Source organism: Procambarus clarkii, chromosome 18 (assembly GCF_040958095.1).
Source record: "Procambarus clarkii isolate CNS0578487 chromosome 18, FALCON_Pclarkii_2.0, whole genome shotgun sequence".
Taxonomy (NCBI): domain Eukaryota; kingdom Metazoa; phylum Arthropoda; class Malacostraca; order Decapoda; family Cambaridae; genus Procambarus; species Procambarus clarkii.
The window spans coordinates 11,257,667-11,277,666 of NC_091167.1; the positions used below are offsets into that span (position 1 = coordinate 11,257,667).

At 43.9% G+C, this 20,000-nt stretch overlaps 1 protein-coding gene across 3 annotated transcripts in view; it reads right to left on the bottom strand.

Moving 5' to 3' along the window:
* Positions 1 to 20,000, bottom strand: part of LOC123754474 (phosphatidylinositol 4,5-bisphosphate 3-kinase catalytic subunit alpha isoform) — a 257,757-nt gene that overhangs the window by 85,300 nt on the left and 152,457 nt on the right. For all 3 annotated transcript variants that reach the window (XM_069326257.1, XM_069326256.1, XM_069326258.1), the window contains 4 exons: positions 16,942 to 17,077; positions 13,798 to 13,940; positions 416 to 604; positions 117 to 260 (listed from right to left, as the gene is read on the bottom strand). In XM_069326257.1, coding sequence (XP_069182358.1) covers positions 117 to 260; positions 416 to 604; positions 13,798 to 13,940; positions 16,942 to 17,077 — 612 coding nt within the window. The remainder of the gene's footprint in view (positions 1 to 116; positions 261 to 415; positions 605 to 13,797; positions 13,941 to 16,941; positions 17,078 to 20,000) is intronic.

Here is a 20,000-nt window from a genome sequence, read left to right on the forward strand (position 1 = left end):
CTGTCTACTTGCTTGATAATGCACCTTGTAGGTTTGAAACATTGTGTAAATTACAATAAGTATAATACTGACTGTTCACACTGTGCAATCAAACAGACCAGAAAAGTGAAACTAACCTGAAATAGGCCTTCATCTGGAAGACTCTTGTCGAGGGACTTAACCGCATGCATGCGTGTGGTTGGGTCGACATATTTGCACTGTAGAAGCTCCAGGGCAATTTCTGGTGAAACTGATGGCCACTCCTTTAGCAGTAAATACAACTGGAAAGAATGTTGAAAATATAAAAAGAATTGAAGTGATTCGAGGTCCTAAAATTAATGTGCACTTTGCTGATGCAAGGAATCAGAGAAAGGAAAGGAGTCTCTCCACTTATATGAAATCACCTTGACACCAGAGGTTTACAATTTAATCTTACCTGACTAACATGATCCCTTGATGACCACTTCATAGCATCAAGTAGTTTGGGAAGAGAGTCGGGTACAGAGAGGCAGAGTCTCCGCCTAGACCAGAGGATCCCCTTCTCCTCCTCATTCAGTTCACACATTGGATCACGCTCTGATATCCTCCAGATCTCTGACAGGTCAGAAGACTCCCTATCTATGTCCTGTCAAGTAAATGCACTCTATAATAAACCCATCATTAAATGTAATGAAACAACTCTTTTTGGTAGATCCCCAATGGTTCCCTGTAGCTATCTCACCAAGATTTCTCCATATTGCAAGTCACACCAATCTCAGGAGTTCTGTTAAGCCAACTAAGGACCAGAGCCACAACCTTTTGTGCCTCCTAACAAGAGGCACAAAAGAGCAAAATGTCATTCCTCTATTTCGTAACATAAGAATAAAGGTAACAGCAGAAGGCCAATTGGCCCACACGAGGGAGCTCCTAATTATAACCACCCAATTTCACTCATATAGATGTCTAACCCACAACTGAAACAATCAAGGGACCCCACCTCCACCACGTTATGCAGTAATTGGTTCCACAAGTTAACAACTCTTTTTACCGAACCAGTATTTACCCCAGGTCATTCCTAAATCTAAACTTATCCAATTTACACCCATTGTAAGCATACAAGGAGAGCATACAGAAAGTCAGTGTAGCTTTTCACACAATTGCTGGATTCCTAAAACTCAAAGCTTTGAAAATGCCAAAAGATTAAACAGAAACCAAATAATTCACCCAAAACCCGTTAGTATTAATCACTGTCACAAGGTGGCCTGGAGTCTGGTCATCCACCAGCTCACTATTCAGTTCTGGAGATGATAAAAATCACCCAACAAACTGATGAAACTGGAAGGGAGGACTGGAGAAAGGGAGCCACCAAGACAGTGCCAGAAGGAGGTGCTGCATTACATTCTGGGGAAGCCCCTTGGTGGCTCCCTGTAGCAAAATTACCACCGAGTAAAATGGAGGGGCTCATCAGAGAGGCGAGATGATAGATACTAATTTGAAGGAGAGACCAACAGCCAGGAAACATATCCCAGGGAAACACAGAACTAACAAGGACCAGGTTCACTGACTAAATACAGGACCGCCATGATCCTGTCAGAATAAATAAAAGAGAAGACAATACCACATGAACCCACAACTGAAGAGACGATGAGAGTGAAAGAAAAGCTAAATGAGCACCAAGCCACTTACTTCATACTGCCACCTAGAAGACAAGCACAGGTGGCTTATTTATGGAGCATAGGTGACCATGTTATTACTTGGCCACCTGCACACCATAAAAATGTCAAAAGACCTGCAGCGAAGTCCAGCTAGGAAAAGATCAGGTCAAACCAGTAAGGTACATCGCCCGACTAATCCTCTGAGAAAGGCAGAGCCTCAAGAAAATTTTCAGGTTCAGACACCGGGCCAGAAGAGCCAGAAAATAAGGTAAGCTGGCCACCAAGCAGTCAGGACAATCACCCTCCTCAAGAATGCCTTCAGTTTGGAAAGAACCCAGAGCAACGACATATCCGGGAGAAAGTAATAAATGATCAACCACTACAACTAGTCCAGCCAGAAAGCATCTATTGCATGCACTTGGGGAACAGAGCCACATTAGATGGAAGATGCCAGTTCCACGCCAATGCAAAAAGGTCCACTTCGGGGTGACCAAATGTTTTGCAGAGCTACCGGAAGGACACACCACAGATGATCCACTTTGTGGAAATGAGACCGAATCGAGTCGAACCATCCATGAGAATGTTGGAAACACCCTGCACATGGACCTGTGGTGTTTGTGTGTTACTGAGGAAGTCTTGGTTGTAGGGTTGATGTAAAGTCATGACTTGGTTACCGACTTTAATACTTAATATGATTACATGACTAGTAGCTACCAAGCTTGGCTGGCGTCCTGTACGCTCTGTTTACCTCCTCTCTCTGGCGTCTCAGCCGCCGCACATAGAAAACGGATGGTACCATTTTCTGTGAACATGACATCCCTCCTTTTCTTTAAAAAGAATGAATACAGGATGTCTACCATGCTTGTAGCACAAAGCAAAGTTATTGACACAAAGTAAGTTATTACCATATCAAGAGATACTGCATACATTTAACATTAATTAAGCACACAAAGAATTTAAACAACTTAATCTTTTCCACAAAGGATTTCAATGTTAAAAATACATATGCAATGTTAAACAAACATGAAAGAAACTGTAATACAAAGTTACAAAATATTGAATGAGATATCTGCATTATTCAAACAATATTAAATTTAGTTTAGCATAATAAGTAAATACTTTTCATTACATAGGAACACAATTAATCATCAAATCGTGTAGGGCGTTTAACATGACGTTTAGGACGAGAGTCCTTAAATGCAATAACATCCCTTGATGAATTGTTTGTCGGGTTGTAACTATTTTTTTCTTTTTCTTTTGCACGACTTTGCACTTCATCATTTTCTACACTAGTTGGAATCACTTTGAAATAAGCCATATTACGTGTTATACTATGATCTCTATTACTAGCTGTTACCATAGTTCCTTTTACACTAATCACTTTATATGGTTTTGTATCATACGGCATATCTAACTTTCCCTCTTTTTTCTTTTTAACGAGAACAGTGTCACCAACCTTTATGAACTGTTCCTTTGCACGTTGATCATGAGCAATTTTCATTTTGCCCTTGGCTAGTGCATCCTTCTGAGCGAGACGTTTATCCGTTACCTCGGCTGGCATGACGGGTAGTGCGATTCTCATAGGACGTCCAAATAAAAGTTCGCCAGGCGACTTGCCCAGTGTTCCATGTGGTGTTGCACGGTAGTTCCTGAGAAAAGCATACATAGCTTGTTTCCAGGATCGTCCTTCGGCATGAGCACAGCGTACCGCTTTCATGAGAGGTTGCATGAATCTCTCAACTTCTCCATTTGCTTGAGGATGTAGTGGCATCACACGGCGGTGTTTGAATCCAATATGCTCAGCAAAGTTGACAAAGTCTTGTCCATTGAATGGCGGTCCATTGTCCGTCTTGACAACTTCAGGAATGCCAAAGTTTGAAAAGATCTTGTCGAGTTTCGGGATGACAGCCTTTGCAGATGTGGAAGTGATGATTTCTACTTCTGGATAACGTGAGTGATCATCAATGACTACCATCAAGTACTCTCCAGTTGGTAGTGGTCCGCAGAAGTCCATTGATACTTCCGTCCATGGTGCAGCAGGTAGTGGTGAAGGTTGTAGAGGTGTTGGTCTTGAAGTATCCACTGCAGCTTGGCAAGGGACACAGGCATCATGCATATCCTTTGCTTGACGATCAATGCCAGGAAACCACACCTTTTCTCGTAGCAGCTGTTTCGTCCTAACAAGACCTTGGTGTCCTTGATGTGCAAGCTTCAGAGCACGTTGCTGGAGAACAGCTGGAATCACGATACGAGTACCTCGCAGCACAGTGTCGCGTTGTTGCGTAACACTTAATTCTGTCTGGATGCGTTCAAGTGCTTTGAATGCATCTTGGTCAACTCCTGAGGGTGGGATGCGTGGAAACTTTTTCTTAGTCAATGCATCCACTGTTGCTTGCAGAGTTGGGTCCTCTAGGGTTGCAGTACGGATTTCATCAAGAGTAAGAGCCTTAGGGACTGCATCACAGGTTACAGAGTGTACATATTCCTCGGCAACTTGCTGATGCTTGGTGATGGTGAAACTGTTGGCAGGATGTCGACTGATGTAATCAGCGGGATTGCCTGCACCCGGCTTGTATTTCACCGTAAAGTTGTATGGTTGCAGACGAAGAGCCCATCTCTCAATGCGAGCTGGTGGTTTGGACTTTGGATTATTGAAGATGGTCTCCAACGGTTTGTGGTCAGTGACTATCGTGGTGAAGGGTGCACCAAGCAGATACACATTGAAGTGTTCACAGCCCCATACAAGAGCAAGAGCTTCCTTCTCTGTCTGACTGTATCGTTGCTCAACATCTGTGAGAGAACGGCTGGCGTAGGCAATTACTACTCGGGAATCTGGTTGACCAGGTTTGTGTTGGGCTAAAACAGCACCTAATCCAACAGGACTAGCATCCACCGTTAATTCAGTGTCCATTGATGGATCAAAGTATGCAGCAGTCGCATTCTCTACTAGTGCATCTTTCACAGCATCAAATGCTTTTTGCTCGATATCGCTCCAGTACCATGATGCATTTTTCTTCAGGAGCTCACGTAGAGGCTTCGTAATGGTAGCAAAATCTGGAATGAAGCGAGAACAGTAGTTTGCCATTCCCAGAAAACTATGTACTTCAGTGGACGTTGAAGGAGGTGCAGCATTCTTGATATCTGCAACTTTCTTAGGATCTGGAGACAGACCTTTGTCACTAAGTACATGTCCAAAGAATTCAATTTTATGTTGATTGAACTCACACTTTGCTCGGCTTAACGTCAGATTCTTTTCTCGTAAGCGTTGCAATGTTGCACGAAGAGCTTTGTCGTGTTCAGCTTGGGTACGGCCATAAACAATGATGTCATCAGACATGTTGTCAGCATTAGGTATGTCTTGCAATACCTGGCTGATGATGTGCTGGAATACCTCGGCAGCACTGTTGATACCAAAACTCAGGCGCTTGTACCTATACAGACCTCGATGTGTCGTAAACGTTGTGATGAATCGACTCTCCTCATCAAGTTCAAGCTGATGATAGCCCTTGTTTAAATCTAACTTGCTGAATACAGTTGCACCATTCAAGCGGTAGATCATATCATCTACAGTCGGTGTAGGATGGCGTTCACGCATTATTGCCTTGTTGGGAACACGCATGTCCACACAAATGCGTATCTCATCTGGATTCTTCGGCTTTGGTGGAGTGACAATTGGGCTTACCCATGGTGTTGGGCCTGTTACTGGTTCAATGATATCTAGTTCTATCAGCCTATCCAGTTCGGCATCGACTTTCTTGCGAGTATGGAATGGTTGTCGGCGATGTGGTTGGGCAACTGGAATTACATCTGGGTTGATATGCAGATGTACTTTGCTATCAGTATAACAACCTATGGATTTAAATCGATCAGAGAATTCAGCAACAATACCATCAACATTGTTTGCAGATTCCACTGCTACAGCATTAGAAAGCTGAAGTAGCCCCAATTTGGTTGAAGTCTTGTAACTGAGTAAAGACTCCTTTGCATTCCTAACAACATGGAATGTAGTAATGAGCATTGCATTCTTTGACTTAATCTCTGCAGTGAAAGTTCCAATCACTGGCAAGGCTACCTTTGAAGCATAGGCAGTGGCTTTGGCATTATAGTTCTCAAGCTTTGGGAACTGTTTTTTAAATTTCTCATAGTAGCACTCAGCAATGGTGTCAATGTTTGATCCAGTGTCAATGAGAACTTTGAGACAAATACCAGCAATGTATACACATGTCTCTGGGTTGTTTGGAAGATCATTCCATTCTGTGATTGCTTGTACTCCATAAGTATAATCACATTCACTGTCATCTGAGACTGGTTGTAATGAAATGTTGTCTTGTACATTATTAACATTCTGGATATGAGGTGCAATATTGTGTTTACCACCTCGACCCCTATGACCTGATCCTCGTACAGTGCTTTTATTCATTGACTGTGGTTTCTTTAGTGCAGAACGACACATAGCACCAAAATGACCTAGTTTTCCACACTCATAGCACTTCTTACCTTGAGCAGGACAAACATTATCTTGGTGTGGGTAGTCTCCTCCACAATTGTAACATTTATTGTTGACACCCTCTGATGTGGGTCGTTGTGACTGCTTGAGCCTTGTTCCTTGACCCCAGTTGTGACGTAGTTCTCGGCTAAATTTACTGTTAGGTTTGCCATGATATCTTCTTTGATCACGGTGTCCTCCCTGAACCTTACGTACCTCATCACTGTTAGTAACAGTGGCAGAACCGTTATTAGCACTGCACTCCATGACACGAGCATCACGTGCAGCATCTTCCATTCGACGAGCCATATCCAGTATCTTGGTAAGAGAACTGTCATCATCAACAAGTTCTAGAGCTCTTCGACGAAGACGTGTAGATGTGCATGATTCAATTATTTGCTGTTTGATTTCTTTGTCAACATCAGCAAACTCACAATGGGCTGCTAAACCCTGCAGACGTGTGGGGTATTGATCCACAGTTTCATTAGAGAGTTGTTTTGCTCTCCTGAAATGCATAATTTCCATAGCAGTATTTTGCCTTGGTTTGAAATGCTCTGTTAGTTTGGCTTTGGCAGTGTCATAATCTTTGGCACCACCAGTGTCTTTCAGTGTGTCAAAGATGTCACAAACTCTATCACCTGCATAATGAAGTAGAAAGGCACGCTTTCTTTCAGCACTTTTGATGTCAGAAACTATCAACAAATTTTCAAACTTTTTAAGCCATTTGACCCACCTCTGTGACAGGTTTGTCTGGTCACAGTCAGGATCAAATGCAGGAAACTGAGGTATATTTGCCATTTTTTACTGAATAAATGTAAACTTATCACTTAAATGTTCCTCAGAATATTAAACACTTACTGCACTGTATATGTTAGTCAAGAATTCACTGTAATTACTTTAATTTTGCAAAGCACACAAGCATTTTAATGCAAAAGTTCACAACAGTGCACAATATAGCAGCAACTGACTTCTTACCTAGCCCTTGTGTACATGTGTTGTTCCTACTCACAGCAGCAGCACAGCAGTTAGCACAGCAGTTGGTACAGCAGCAGTTGGTACAGCAGCAGTTGGTACAGCAGCAGTTGGTACAGCAGTCAGTTCAGTGTGATGAATTTTGTAGCACGAAGCGTCGTTTCGTAACCAAAACATCAGGTTTTGTACACATCAAAGCGTCGTTTCGTACACAACGTCGGCAGATTCCTCAGTACAGTTTCTTCAGCACAGCTTGGGTAGCACACAGCTTGGGTAGCACACAGCATCGGTTAGCACACAGCATCGTTTAGCACACAGCATTGGTTAGCACACAGCATTGGTTAGCACACAGCATCGGTTAGCACACAGCATCGGTTAGCATACAGCATCGGGTATGGCGCTCACAGCTTCTCTTCCTCCTCCAGGCAGCATGCTTCTCCCTTGTGTTTGAAACTGAACAAATACCTGCGTTCACAGTTCATCCTCGTCGCCAATGTGGTGTTTGTGTGTTACTGAGGAAGTCTTGGTTGTAGGGTTGATGTAAAGTCATGACTTGGTTACTGACTTTAATACTTAATATGATTACATGACTAGTAGCTACCAAGCTTGGCTGGCGTCCTGTACGCTCTGTTTACCTCCTCTCTCTGGCGTCTCAGCCGCCGCACATAGAAAACGGATGGTACCATTTTCTGTGAACATGACAGGACCATATGCAAAGTTAAACAACAAGAATTCAGAAGACAAGCCACCTTCAGCTTCTAGCATTACAGGGGGTAGGTAGGACTGAAGAAACCCTCCATGGTTCAGGTAATGAACCAATAGGGCCTGTTGAGTGAAGAGTACAAGAGTGAAGCTGGAGCACAGAGCCTAGAGAGGGAACCAAATCCTGTGGCACTTACCACGCAGCTGCAAACTCTAGCACAGTGCTATGCACCTGAAGAAACTGACTCAGCCATCGGTCACAAAGCCCCAACCAAGCTCCAATGCATGCATAAAGACATTGAGTAACAGAGCTGGCAGGTACCACGGGGCTGAACCCAAAAAGCCCAAAGGGGAAGTCAACGAAGCTACAACTGGGGAAAGGAAAGCCCGGGGTGCAAACATTATAGTCAAGGAAGTGGCAAAATCTGCTTAACTGGAATAATCAGTAGTGTAATGACAACTGAGGTTAGTTCACAAGGAACTAACCATGGAGAATGAACCAAGGAAAATCACAACACCAACCAGACATGTAAGCTGGAGACCAAACGAGGTATGCCCAGTAGGTCACGAGGAACAAAGTGCTTCGCATTAGCAAGAAAAACTCCTGACCAGAGGAAAGAAAGACAACCAGATTACTTGAAAGGGGAGGGCCACCACAAGCAAGGCAACCCCTAAGGCAGTGTATCCCGAACACACCAGGGAAGACAACCCTGACTGAGCAAGAGCAGCACTTAAGGAGCACCCAGGAATGGGAACCCTAATACATGCAGCTCCAAGTACACTAAGCTCCTGGCTCACACTGTACAATTGTGCACAAGAATAACCTCAAAGGCAAACACCACCTAGCTAAAGACACGAAACTGAATCTCGTCATCTGTTGGTCGCGATCTGAGAGGGTGACCAACACTGTCTACATCGGTATAAGAACTGATGGTGGAGCAGCTGGCTGACCTGCTCTGCTTCCCTCCTACCCCTATATGAGGAGAAGAGGTGGGGCAAAACACCTTGTGCTAGTTTCAGGAATTTTCAGCCATTTGTTTATATTGTTGGGGGAAGAGTTCTTTTGGCAGTTTTGAGGCTGCAGTCTCGTTTCTAACAAGCAGTAGACTGTTCTGTTTTGCTGACTTCCTGGGTGCCTTTCCTTGGCTGTGGCTCACATGAATAACTTCATATAAAAGGTTTTCATAGTGCCACTGCTCCCTGTGCCTTTCTGAGGGGGAAGGCCAGGTTCTGGCTCTTATTGGTTCCAGGTTCCTGGTTACAATAAGAACTCTGCAACAGATGGCACCTAGTAGTATGGCACTAGGTGAGCTTGTAAAAGCACCTTCAGTGATTAAGTGCTTAATTGCACACTAGTTTCTTTGTCAGCTATCTCACCCTGTCAGAGTAAATGAGACAAATGTATGTGAATGCATGTGTGTGTATATATGTATGTATATGTGTGTGTGTGTGTGTGTATGTATATGTATGGGTATAAAGTATATATGGAAGCTGATCAGAATTAAATTTCACCTTTGTGAATGTACATTAATGACACTATGTAAAAGACACATCAAACACTTTATGTAGGGCAAAATCTGTGTATCTATGTATTTAAATATGTAGGTTAGCTAAGCATTTTAAAAGCACCGAATCACCTTCTGTGGTTGAGTGTTCAATAAACCCTTGAACTATATGTTTAACACTTCTCTAACCCTGTCCGTGGAGGACAGAAGAAAATGTATATATGCTGGTTAGCATTGTAAATGTGTGGCCACATCTGGGGTAGAAAATAATAAAAACAAAATAAATAAAAAAAAAAAAAAAGTATGGCACTATATCAGTGTAATAGCTTCAGGGTGCCTCAAGGGGCTCCCCCCAGATAAGAGGCAGACAAGGACTAAGGACCCCGCCAAATCTAAATGGAGCCAGGATGACCAGCCAATACTCAAGTTGAGTCACATGAAACGCAGCCACTGCCTCCCAAAGGATGGATGCAAGCATCTCGGGCAAGGTAGCCTCAGCTGGCACCACAGACGTCAAGACACCACACCCAGACCCAAACAAAACTTATCCACTCCCGCACAGAGCTTATCAGCATAAAAAGTTCTACAAGGGGCCCAAAAAATGCATGACCATTGTCAAATGTTTATGTTCCCTGTAATCCTCTGCAATAAGGGCAACAGACAGCACAGGGAGCTGAAGATGAAGTTGCCAATTACCCTCATCCTTGGCGAGAACAGGAGCCAACACGCATTCCTCAAGCGGAGAATACAAAGGACTGCAAAAAAACACCTCAAAATGTTGAACACCTCATGCCACTAAAGCATAGGGAAAAGATAGAACCCCAAGAAAAAATGAGGGTTGTCAGTCATAAGGGTCGTTAGCCAGGAGGGTTGTCAAAATGGCAACACCAACCCTAACTCGAAGGAAGCAGTGTGTATCATGGAAGGAAGGCCCGAATTCCGCAGGAGGTAATGAAAAAAATTCTCATGAGTGACCGAAGGGCAAGCTGAGAATGAGGAGAACCTCTGGAAAGACAAATCTGCAGGATTGAAAGGCACAGGGAAATAGACCTTGGGGAAAGTAACAAATATCACACTTATACCTATCAAGAGGATAAGAAAAAAACCCTCCCACAAGCATATGACACCTCTCGGAAGGAACAAAACACCAGGCGGAATCAAAAGACATGCAAGGGCCCAAGTCAGGTTTTGCCCTTCAGTTCCAGTGGTCTGTCATGAAAGCTCCAGACAAGAGCCAAAGTCTTCGCACAATGCCTAAGAAAGGAAGGCATCCTCCCGAGGTGGTGGCATGGGAAAACATGTGGTTGCAAAGCGGAATACTCTGTAACCTGGCGGGACTAGAGGGAACAACTGCCTCCAAGCTCGAGAAGGAAGGGGCAACCCCCCAGAACTTGCTGAGCTACATCCCAAGCTAAACCCTCCCAGACTCGGAAACCTTCAGATATTTCAGAGCTGGAAGCGGGGAAGACGAGGTGTAGGGAAAAAAAAGCAGGGTGTACCACACCTGCTGGGAATGGAAAAGGAGGCATAGACAGAGCCAAGATGGAAATTATCAACACCCACCAATTCCAGGTTCCTAATTATATGATACAATTCCAGGGTATCCAACATATGCGAAGCCACAGATGCTGAACCCTGGTAAACTGAGCCCGTAAAGTGCCTGGTATGCCTCTATTTCAGAAGCAGGATCAGAAAGGATCAAAACCCATGAGGTAACAAGCCTCACAACATTGAGGGTCGTAAGTATTGCCAACCCAACCTTCAGTAAGGCAGAGGCAGAATGATTGTCGTCTTGTAGCAAAGATGATGAACTTCTAATTCACAATTGGGGAAGAGTAGGTTCAACAGACCATCCTTTATGCACAATTAACCTCATCAGAAACCTATGACTGAACTACTAGGGTCTGTAAGTACTGTCTCCACTTGATCATCCGGACTATATGGGAAGGACCCCCAGCCGGATTATCACATTTTTCGAATAATGGTACTTTTTCACCTACGAGTTTAAAAGTGACCTACTTTTATACTACAAACAAAATTTGAATTGCCTTGCCACATATAATTATTAAATATTCAACTAGAAACCTCAACTTACCTTGTTGGTGTTCGTCTTCTTGATTGATGCCACACATCTTGAAGTTAAGAACTCTTAACACAACACTAAAATTAACACTTAAAATTACTGTACAGTTCATTAAGCAAAGTTAGTTTTGACTGCCAGATGCTGAAGCCTCACTTGTTGAAGGCATTTGAGTTGCCTGTGAGGCCTCGATTGTTGAAGGCGCTTGCATGCTCCTCACTTGTTGAAGTGCTTGCATGCCCTCACTTGTTGAAGGCGCTTGGCTTGCCTGTGACGCCTCACTTGTTAAAGGCATTTGGCTTGCTTGTGACGCCTTGCTTGTTGAAGGCGCTTGGCTTGCTTGTGACGCCTTGCTTGTTGAAGGCGCTTGGCTTGCTTGTGACGCCTTGCTTGTTGAAGGCGCTTGGCTTGCCTGTGGCGCCTCACCTGTGACGCCTCACTGGTTGAACAACACGTAACTTGTCTTTAATTGCTAGGACAACTTTCTTCCTCTTAACACCTCCAGAACGATTGATGCTACTACCAGACATAGTCTTGGCCAAAAATGCTCAAAGTTACTATAAAAATAAAAAAGTTATTTAAAAAAATATTTCACTAATGGCGCAGCACTGTGTATAACACGAGGGACGGATGCACATGGGTTGACCCGTGTTGGACGGGTCCACTTCGGGTGGGGCAGCTATAGCACGTTATGTAGGCCACCAGGAGGAAAAAACCTCACAATATTTTTGAAGGAAACTTCAGCCTGTGCACATTACTTTTAGGAAACTTATTTATTTGTTATTACATAATTACTAGTACTTATTTCATTTGTTTTTGGCTATGATTAAGTATTTTAAAATTAATGGTAATTCCTGTACCCAGGTGGTCCCTCCTGACGCACCCCTCCCACCACCACCCACCCACTCCACCCCCTCCACCACCACCATGCGTCTAGAGCCACAGACGGGATTAATACGGTATGGCCGAATTTTCATCCGGCCAATCCAGCTTTTATCCGGTTCCTGTGGCCATTTTGGCCGGATATTGTGATAAATTTATCCGATCACGATTTTGGCCGTATAAGGGCGTTTTCCGGATGTTTGAATCCTGGATAACCGCGGGGTTACAGTAATAAACCAGACAGGAGCTCCCGAACACTGGGGATGCTCTGAAAAAAATTAAAACAGCCCAATGAACCGGGGCTGCAAATGGCAACTGCAGTATACAATATAAATAAAGCATGCAATCCCCAAGTGCACCTCAATACAATGGACTTGCCCCAACCTCAGACCTAAACAGAGAAGTCTTGTGACCCTTGAAATATCAAAGGCACTAGTCTGGTGGTGGTGGTGGTGTTTAAGATTCGCTACCTGGAACAAAAAGTTCCAAGTAGCACAGGCTATGGTGAGCCCGTAGCAGTCTGGTGGCCGACCTCCAAAGTGTAAACTCCCGAACACACCAGAGAAGTCAGTGCAAGAGGAATTGCCAAACACCCAAAGAAATAGCCGCGGGATGCATGCAGTTCGAAGCACAAGAAGCCTAGTCCATACAACAACACCTGACTGAAAACCATGCTCATGATGCAAATACTATATTGGAACAATACACAAGCAAATGGTCCCCACAGGAAAATCCTAAGATGGATGGCACTTAGCTTGCCACATGAGATGACAACATTGAAAACTACCACATCATCGAGATAACTGAATGGTGAGGTGGCAGAGGACCGAGCTCCAAGCCGCTTTGTGGCGACAATCACTACTAATGGCTTCAAACTAGTATCTAGCGAATTATTTGGTTCCGATTGAATCATTTGGGGAGCTTGTTTGGAAGTTTCGAGGCTTTGAGTCTTGTGAACCCAGCAGTTGTCTATAAAGCTTCGCTGACTCTGTGGATGCTTTCCGAGTGAAGCGGCAGAATGTCCATTGCTCTCCCCACCTCCAAGAGGAGACTAGAGTTGTTCTGGTCCTTGATAAGCCAAACAGAATTCCCATGACAGACATGATGAGGTACGATACAGAGAAATTTCAGGAAGATAGTTACAGGGAGCCACCAATTGGGCTCCCCCCAAAAAACTAAATTAACATCAATAACTACTACAGAATTATCATTTCCTTAATTAATGATGAAAAATTCTTAAAATCCTACAACACTGAAAAATAGAAATCATAGATTCAAATTAAGAAAACAAGGGAAAGGGTAATGATGAAAAGCAGATTGAATATATTAAAAAAAGAGAATGAATATCAAAACCATTGGAAGATTCAAAATGTCATCTTACACAGGCCATTAGTTGGACAGGATAAGGTGAGAGTAGTCTCATACTACAACTACAGTTAGATAAGGTACATAAATCTCTATCATTACATTATGTCTCCATATTACTCCCCAAATCTAATGATTAAGGATATGATTTAGTGGAGATCCTCTTTACTTTTTTAACCTTATCAGTTTTACCTCATGGCTCTCTTTGCCCTCCAGCTTGATGATGTAGCGCGCATAGTCCTCCATCTGCTGTGTGTCGGGAAATGTCACATGTTGGTTAAAACGTCGTTCGAAGCCAACCTCCAAGCAGGTGGTGTCACTGCCCAGTGTGTGTCCTGTAGTGAAGATGGTCAAAGAAGGCTGTGATCTCATCCTACAATATCTCTCAAAAGGTGTTCTTAGTAATCCTTTAATGTTAAGACACATCTGAAATTAATATAGAAGAGGTAAAATTATATCTAGGAGAACTAGATGTAACAAAAGCAGAAGGACCAGACCAAATATTAGCATGGGTACTGAAGAAAGATGCAGGGATCTTGTTACACATTACCTATTGTGTTCAACATTACACTAAGAGACAGAAGAGCTACTGGAAATCTGGATATATACAAACGTAGTTCCAATATTCAAGAAATGGTGATATGAAGCACTAAATTATAAACTAGTGCCATGCATTCAATGCAAGACTGCTGAAATAGTCATCAGAAAAAGAATTGCAGAGCATTTGGAGAGAGAGTAAATTTTATAATCGAGGCATAACGCAGTTCAGAGGGGATCATCATCCTTAACAAATTAAAGTGAATTCTATGGCACGGTTAACAAAATAAGACAATAGAATGAAGGATGGATAGACGGCACAACTAGACTACAGTTCCTCAGAAAAAACTAATAAAATATGAGGAGGATCTTCTCTCGAGGAGAAGATCGAACTAGTTACGTAACGGACTGGCCTGATCTGCTGAAAGAGGCAGAGCCATGGAAAGACCCCTGGGTCCGGACACTAAGCAAGCAGCACCAGAAGCAAAGAACAGACACACCACCTCACAAACAGCTTCAAGAGATCAGCCTACACCCGCACTGCCGAGACCAGTGCACAGTACCCAGGATCGGCCCCGAGTGCCTCCACATCCTCCTCAAGCTAGTCCAAAGACGGCTCGAGAAGGTGAAAGGAAATGCAAGACCGAAGCCGAATGACCACGGATGCGCAAGTCCTCAGCAACCAGGGCAACCACAAGGTAGGAAACCTGCACGTGAAGCTGTACCAGGACCAACATCCCGAGGAAGTGCAGGGGCGAACAAACATGCATTGAAGCACACAAACTCGCCCCCAGATAAACCTGAACCACTGTAAAGGTCTCTCGCCACTCAAGCTTGCAGGACCAACGGCACGTATGCCACGCCCCGAACGAAAAGATAGGACAGTCCACCAACCAGGATGACTCCAGAACATCGTAACGCACCCAGGAATGAAAGAAAGAACCAAACTCAAAAGAGGCAGGATCCATTATCGAGGCATAATCTGGGTCGCGTAGGACGTAAGCCACATTGGCCTCCCGCACCTCATCAGGCTGGATGCGGGAGGCCAAAATCTTCCAAAAGGGACCAAAATCTTTGAACTCTCAAAATTTTTCATGAAATATGAGGTTAGAGCTATTGGTCTATAATTTTTTTGCATCTGCTTTACTACCTCCTTTGTAAAGTGATGCAATCTCCGCTGTTTTAAGTATGTCAGGGATGATGCCAGTATCTAGGAACTGACTTCAAAAGATGTTTAGGGCCTGTGATAGTGGTGTTTTGCACTTCTTGATGAATATAGAATTCCACGAGTCTGGGCCTGAGGTAGAGTGCATCTGCATGCTGTCTATGCTACTTCAAAGTCCAGTGGGGTCAAGGGTGACAGCTGGTATGTGGTTCAATGTTGGCATCACATTCATGAAGAATTCATTTGTATCATCGATCTTCAGTGTGCTCTAGGGTTCACTGAAAACTTACTGTAGCCTCAATATTTCACTCATTTCTTTGTACCCATCTGAGAGTGTTCCATCACCCTTGCACAAGGGGTACAATGCTGGATGCAGTTTTTGTTCTTGTTTTAGCAGAGGAAAAAAAGTATTTCATGATCCCCTCTTTCACTTATGGCCTTTTACTCCCTTTGCCTCTCTTGATTTTATATAATCCTCTTAGCATTAGCTCGATCACTTCTATTTCACTACATAGTCTTCCTCATCGTTCTTGGGATGGAGTGGAGCACTTGAGAAGTTCTGCTACAGTATTTGTTTTCTTCATCTAGAGATTGGGTAATTGGATAAATTCAGGTAAATTACAGTCTTACCAGATACTGAAAACACCTCAGCAAGATGGAGAAAACAATTGGTAAATGTTAATCATGCTCTAGGAAAAATAATTTGTACATTTTAATATTAAGACAAGAAAAAATAATTGTTCAACATGCCCATGCATGTCTGTGCCTTGATCACACTTGCAAAATTACATGATCTTATGAACATTTCAGCATAAGAATAGTGTTCCTATTCAGAAGAGTACAGGACTGAACAACTCCATACACAACTCAATGTACAGAAGCCTTAGTACAGGATTGACAACTAAATATATACAAGGCAAGACGGGGATGCCGTCATCCAGAAAGTAAACAAATTTGGTAACGGTAACCCCGACCACGTACTTCTTCACCAAAGAGGATGTACATGAGAAACTGGCAGAAACCTTGCGTCTACTTTGTGCTGGGTTTGGGAAACAATGCCCTCACAGTCCAGTCTGTAACTAGGCCTCCTGATTGGTGTTCTGGTTAACCAAGCTGTTATACATCACTGTTCACAATCTGGCATGAAAGCCATTGGTGCCAGGATACATTAAAAACATACACAGAAAAACTCCTCCAGAAGAATGGGGGGGGCCTTCACATGCACCTGTTTCTCTATCCTCCTCACAACCACTTGAGGCACCCTTTTCTCACCCTATCCTTCCATTCCTCCACAGATATCCTATTCTCATTCTACCCTTATATTCCTTAATACCGACACATCCCTTGCACCCTACCCTTATGTTCCTCAAAGGTGTCCAAGCTCACACACATCTCTTCCTATACTTGCACAACTATACATACTTTCCCAAATGAACTCCCTCTCGTCCAATCATTATACAGCACCACACAAACACCCATTTCATCCTACATATTCTCACTCATCTTGGCTTCTACCTAATGTCCCACTTCTGCACAAACCATTCACAACCCGAAGTTCTTCAGTCTCCTCCTACTAGCTCCAGCTATCTCATTTAGTTGAACAATTCAAAATACAAGAAATGCCATCACTCTACCTGTGGTTCCCAGGGGGTTAAGTAATTCTTCGTAACCTTTTGGTGGAGGCAGCATTACAACGGAAATTCTGTTGCGTACAAGCTGATTTCGAAAGTCAAATATATTGATGTTACCCCAGGCCAGCATACAGTGTTCCTGTAAGAAAAGCATACAGCATTACAGAAAAGTAAGAAAATATTAAATAACCCACTTTATTTATTTGAACAACTTTTATTTAAAAGTTAGTATAAAAAATCAATGTGAAAACCAGCCTCTTTCTGGGAGAGCCCTGTTGGCTCCCTGGAATTATACGCCGAGATGGTTCCCATCTACCAGGTCGCATCAACCATGGAGTTCTTAGGCCTACTGGGGACCAGAGCCAGAACACACACTTGTGTTCTGTGATGGAGTGCAACGCTCGCTGCACCCCATCACAGAGGTGCAGCGAGTGGTGACATTTCACCACCTCACCAGGAAAGGCATCCAGCAAGTCAAACCAAACCACTGCTGGGTTCAAGAGAGACCAAAGCCTTACAATCCGTCTTCCTCTCCAACTATGTAAATAAGCAATTGAATCTCTTGAAACTAGAGTGAGCTCATTTGCCCCACCTTCCTATAAAAGTGGGGGGAGATGGGGGAAGGGGCTCGCTATCTCCTGAGGTCTGAGCCATCAGTTTTGTAGCACTTTCACAAACAAGACTCACATAACTACCTGGAAAGGAAAGGAGGGGAAGAAGGGAATCAGGGAGCCCCTGGGGGTCACCCAGAAAGAGGCATTTCATCACAGTCAATACTTGTTTTCTGGGATGAGACCCTTGTTGCTCCCTGAGGTTAAGTACATGCACATAGAGAAGGAAGAACACATGGGAACTTATCAGGGAGGAGGGAGAACCACTGGAATCAGGACAAAAACAACTCCCAGGTGACATACATGACCCAACGATGCCGAGGTGCAGGAACATTCATCAAATATTGGACTGCCAGAACCGTGTTAGAACACCAAAACCCCTGCACCCGAATACTGGCCCAGGACATACTAGCAAATACAGCCTTGACAGCGGCATATTTTCAATCACGGGCACAAGGATAGACCAGTCTGACTAGCCTTAACAACATTGCTGACGACCTGAAAAATACTAGATTTGAAACAGGGAACAAAGGAAATAGAATCAAGATATAAAGTGTCCACCAATGCAAAATCAATGGCATGAAGGCAGCATTGGAGAATTACCACCGGACACAGCACGTGTTGCACCCCCAGCCGAACCAACCAAGCATCAATAACCAAAAGATCACTCCAAAAGCCAACCGACTAGTTCTTTGCCAGAAAGAGAGCTGGTTGTAAGTGAACAAAGTGCCCACCGGACCAAAGGAACAGTAACTGCACCTCCTGAAGACAGCATGAAGTTCCTCAACCCAAATGGAGGCAAGACACCAAAAACGCCTTAAAAAAAAAAACATGAACCGAAGAGATCACAGTAAAATAAGACAGAAAAGCGAAAACACGGTCCAAAGACCACGCAGGGCAGAGGTGAAACAAAGCGTGAGACAGCCAGTGAAATGGCGCCAAGGAACTATTGACGATGAATGCAAACTGCAGTAGTTCCGGCAGCACTGTACAATACAAGACAAGTCTTTGGCATGAGATGCTGATCAAGAAATAGCTAACAAAGGACAGCACCACACTCAAAAACAGAGAAACAATGACAATGGGAATGTAAGTAGCAAAAGAACCATGAAACCTCGTAATGTTGCCTAGAAGAGGAATGCAGGTGGGACACCATTAATGGAACAACCTACTCACTGTAAAGATAGTGATAAAGAAGTGTCAAATATTCCAGATGTAAAGTTACGAAGTGGGAACCGTTGAAATACATCAGTGGGCCAACCTCCTGATAAAAGCAGTGCCGCAAAAAATAACCTGGGTTCAGACACCGTGCAAACAGCACCTGAAACCAAGGCTGGGCCAGTCACCAAAGGTGCCAAAAGGACCACTCTTTCCTGGTATGACTCCAACCTGGCCAAGACCAGGAGAAACCAGCTGTTGCTGCCAGGCCAGAACCAGAGTCCACCCTGGCAGCCCAGCCTCTTCCAATAAAGAGGTACTGTATATTAACTGCCATCTCAACCAGTCCAGCCAAAATGCATCTACCATGAAGGCTTTGCAATAGCAAAACTGAGCCACATAAAGAAGGCATCAATTCCACATCAATGCAAACAAGTCCATCTCTGGGTGTTCGTATATCTTGCAAAGCCAAAGGAAAAAGGTGACATCAATGGTTCACTCCATGGAAAGGGGAAGGAACTGGGACAGACCACCTGCGAGAACGTTGCACACTCCCTGAACATGACCTGCACAGAGAACCAAACTCCAAGAACCCAGGCAATGAAGCATGGGGGAACAGTCCAAATGGAGCCGGAGCACGGACCCCGGAAGAATTCAAACCTCTTTACAATGTATGCCACAAGGCCACAAACACCCCTCATTGTACTGTAAACCCGATGAAAGGCAGAAGAACAATGACCCTGGGCAGCTTGGTCAGTGCTGGCCACAAAGCCCCAACCCAGAGGAGAAGACGCTGAGCGAGGGTGGAGGAAGGCGCCAGAGAACACAACCCCAAAAAGCCCAAAGAGGAAACTGGTGACACAACATTCGGAGAAGGACCAATGGAGCCTGCACCCAATAATTGTGGTGGCAACAAAAAAGGACTGAACTGAAGATACTAGAACAGCACAACCTCTTGTCAAGTTACCTGGGGACCATCAACTTTTCAACTCAATACCAACAGATGGTGGTACTGCAACCAGGTCAAGGCCACTGGCGGAGGGAAAAGCAAAGCCAACCCAGAGTCCCACACAAAGCCCAGCCAATTCATAAGGAACTCAAACTCGGTGAGCCGAGAAAAAAACCGATCTCTGGTTAACAGATACACTGACCGACTGGGAGCTTACACTAGCCAGTCATCAAGGTAGCACAAAACATGAACCTCCAAAAATAGAAGATGAGTCACTACAACTCAAGTCATGTAAACACGTGTGGAGGCAGATTGACTCCAAGTGGGGAAAATCTGATGGTAGA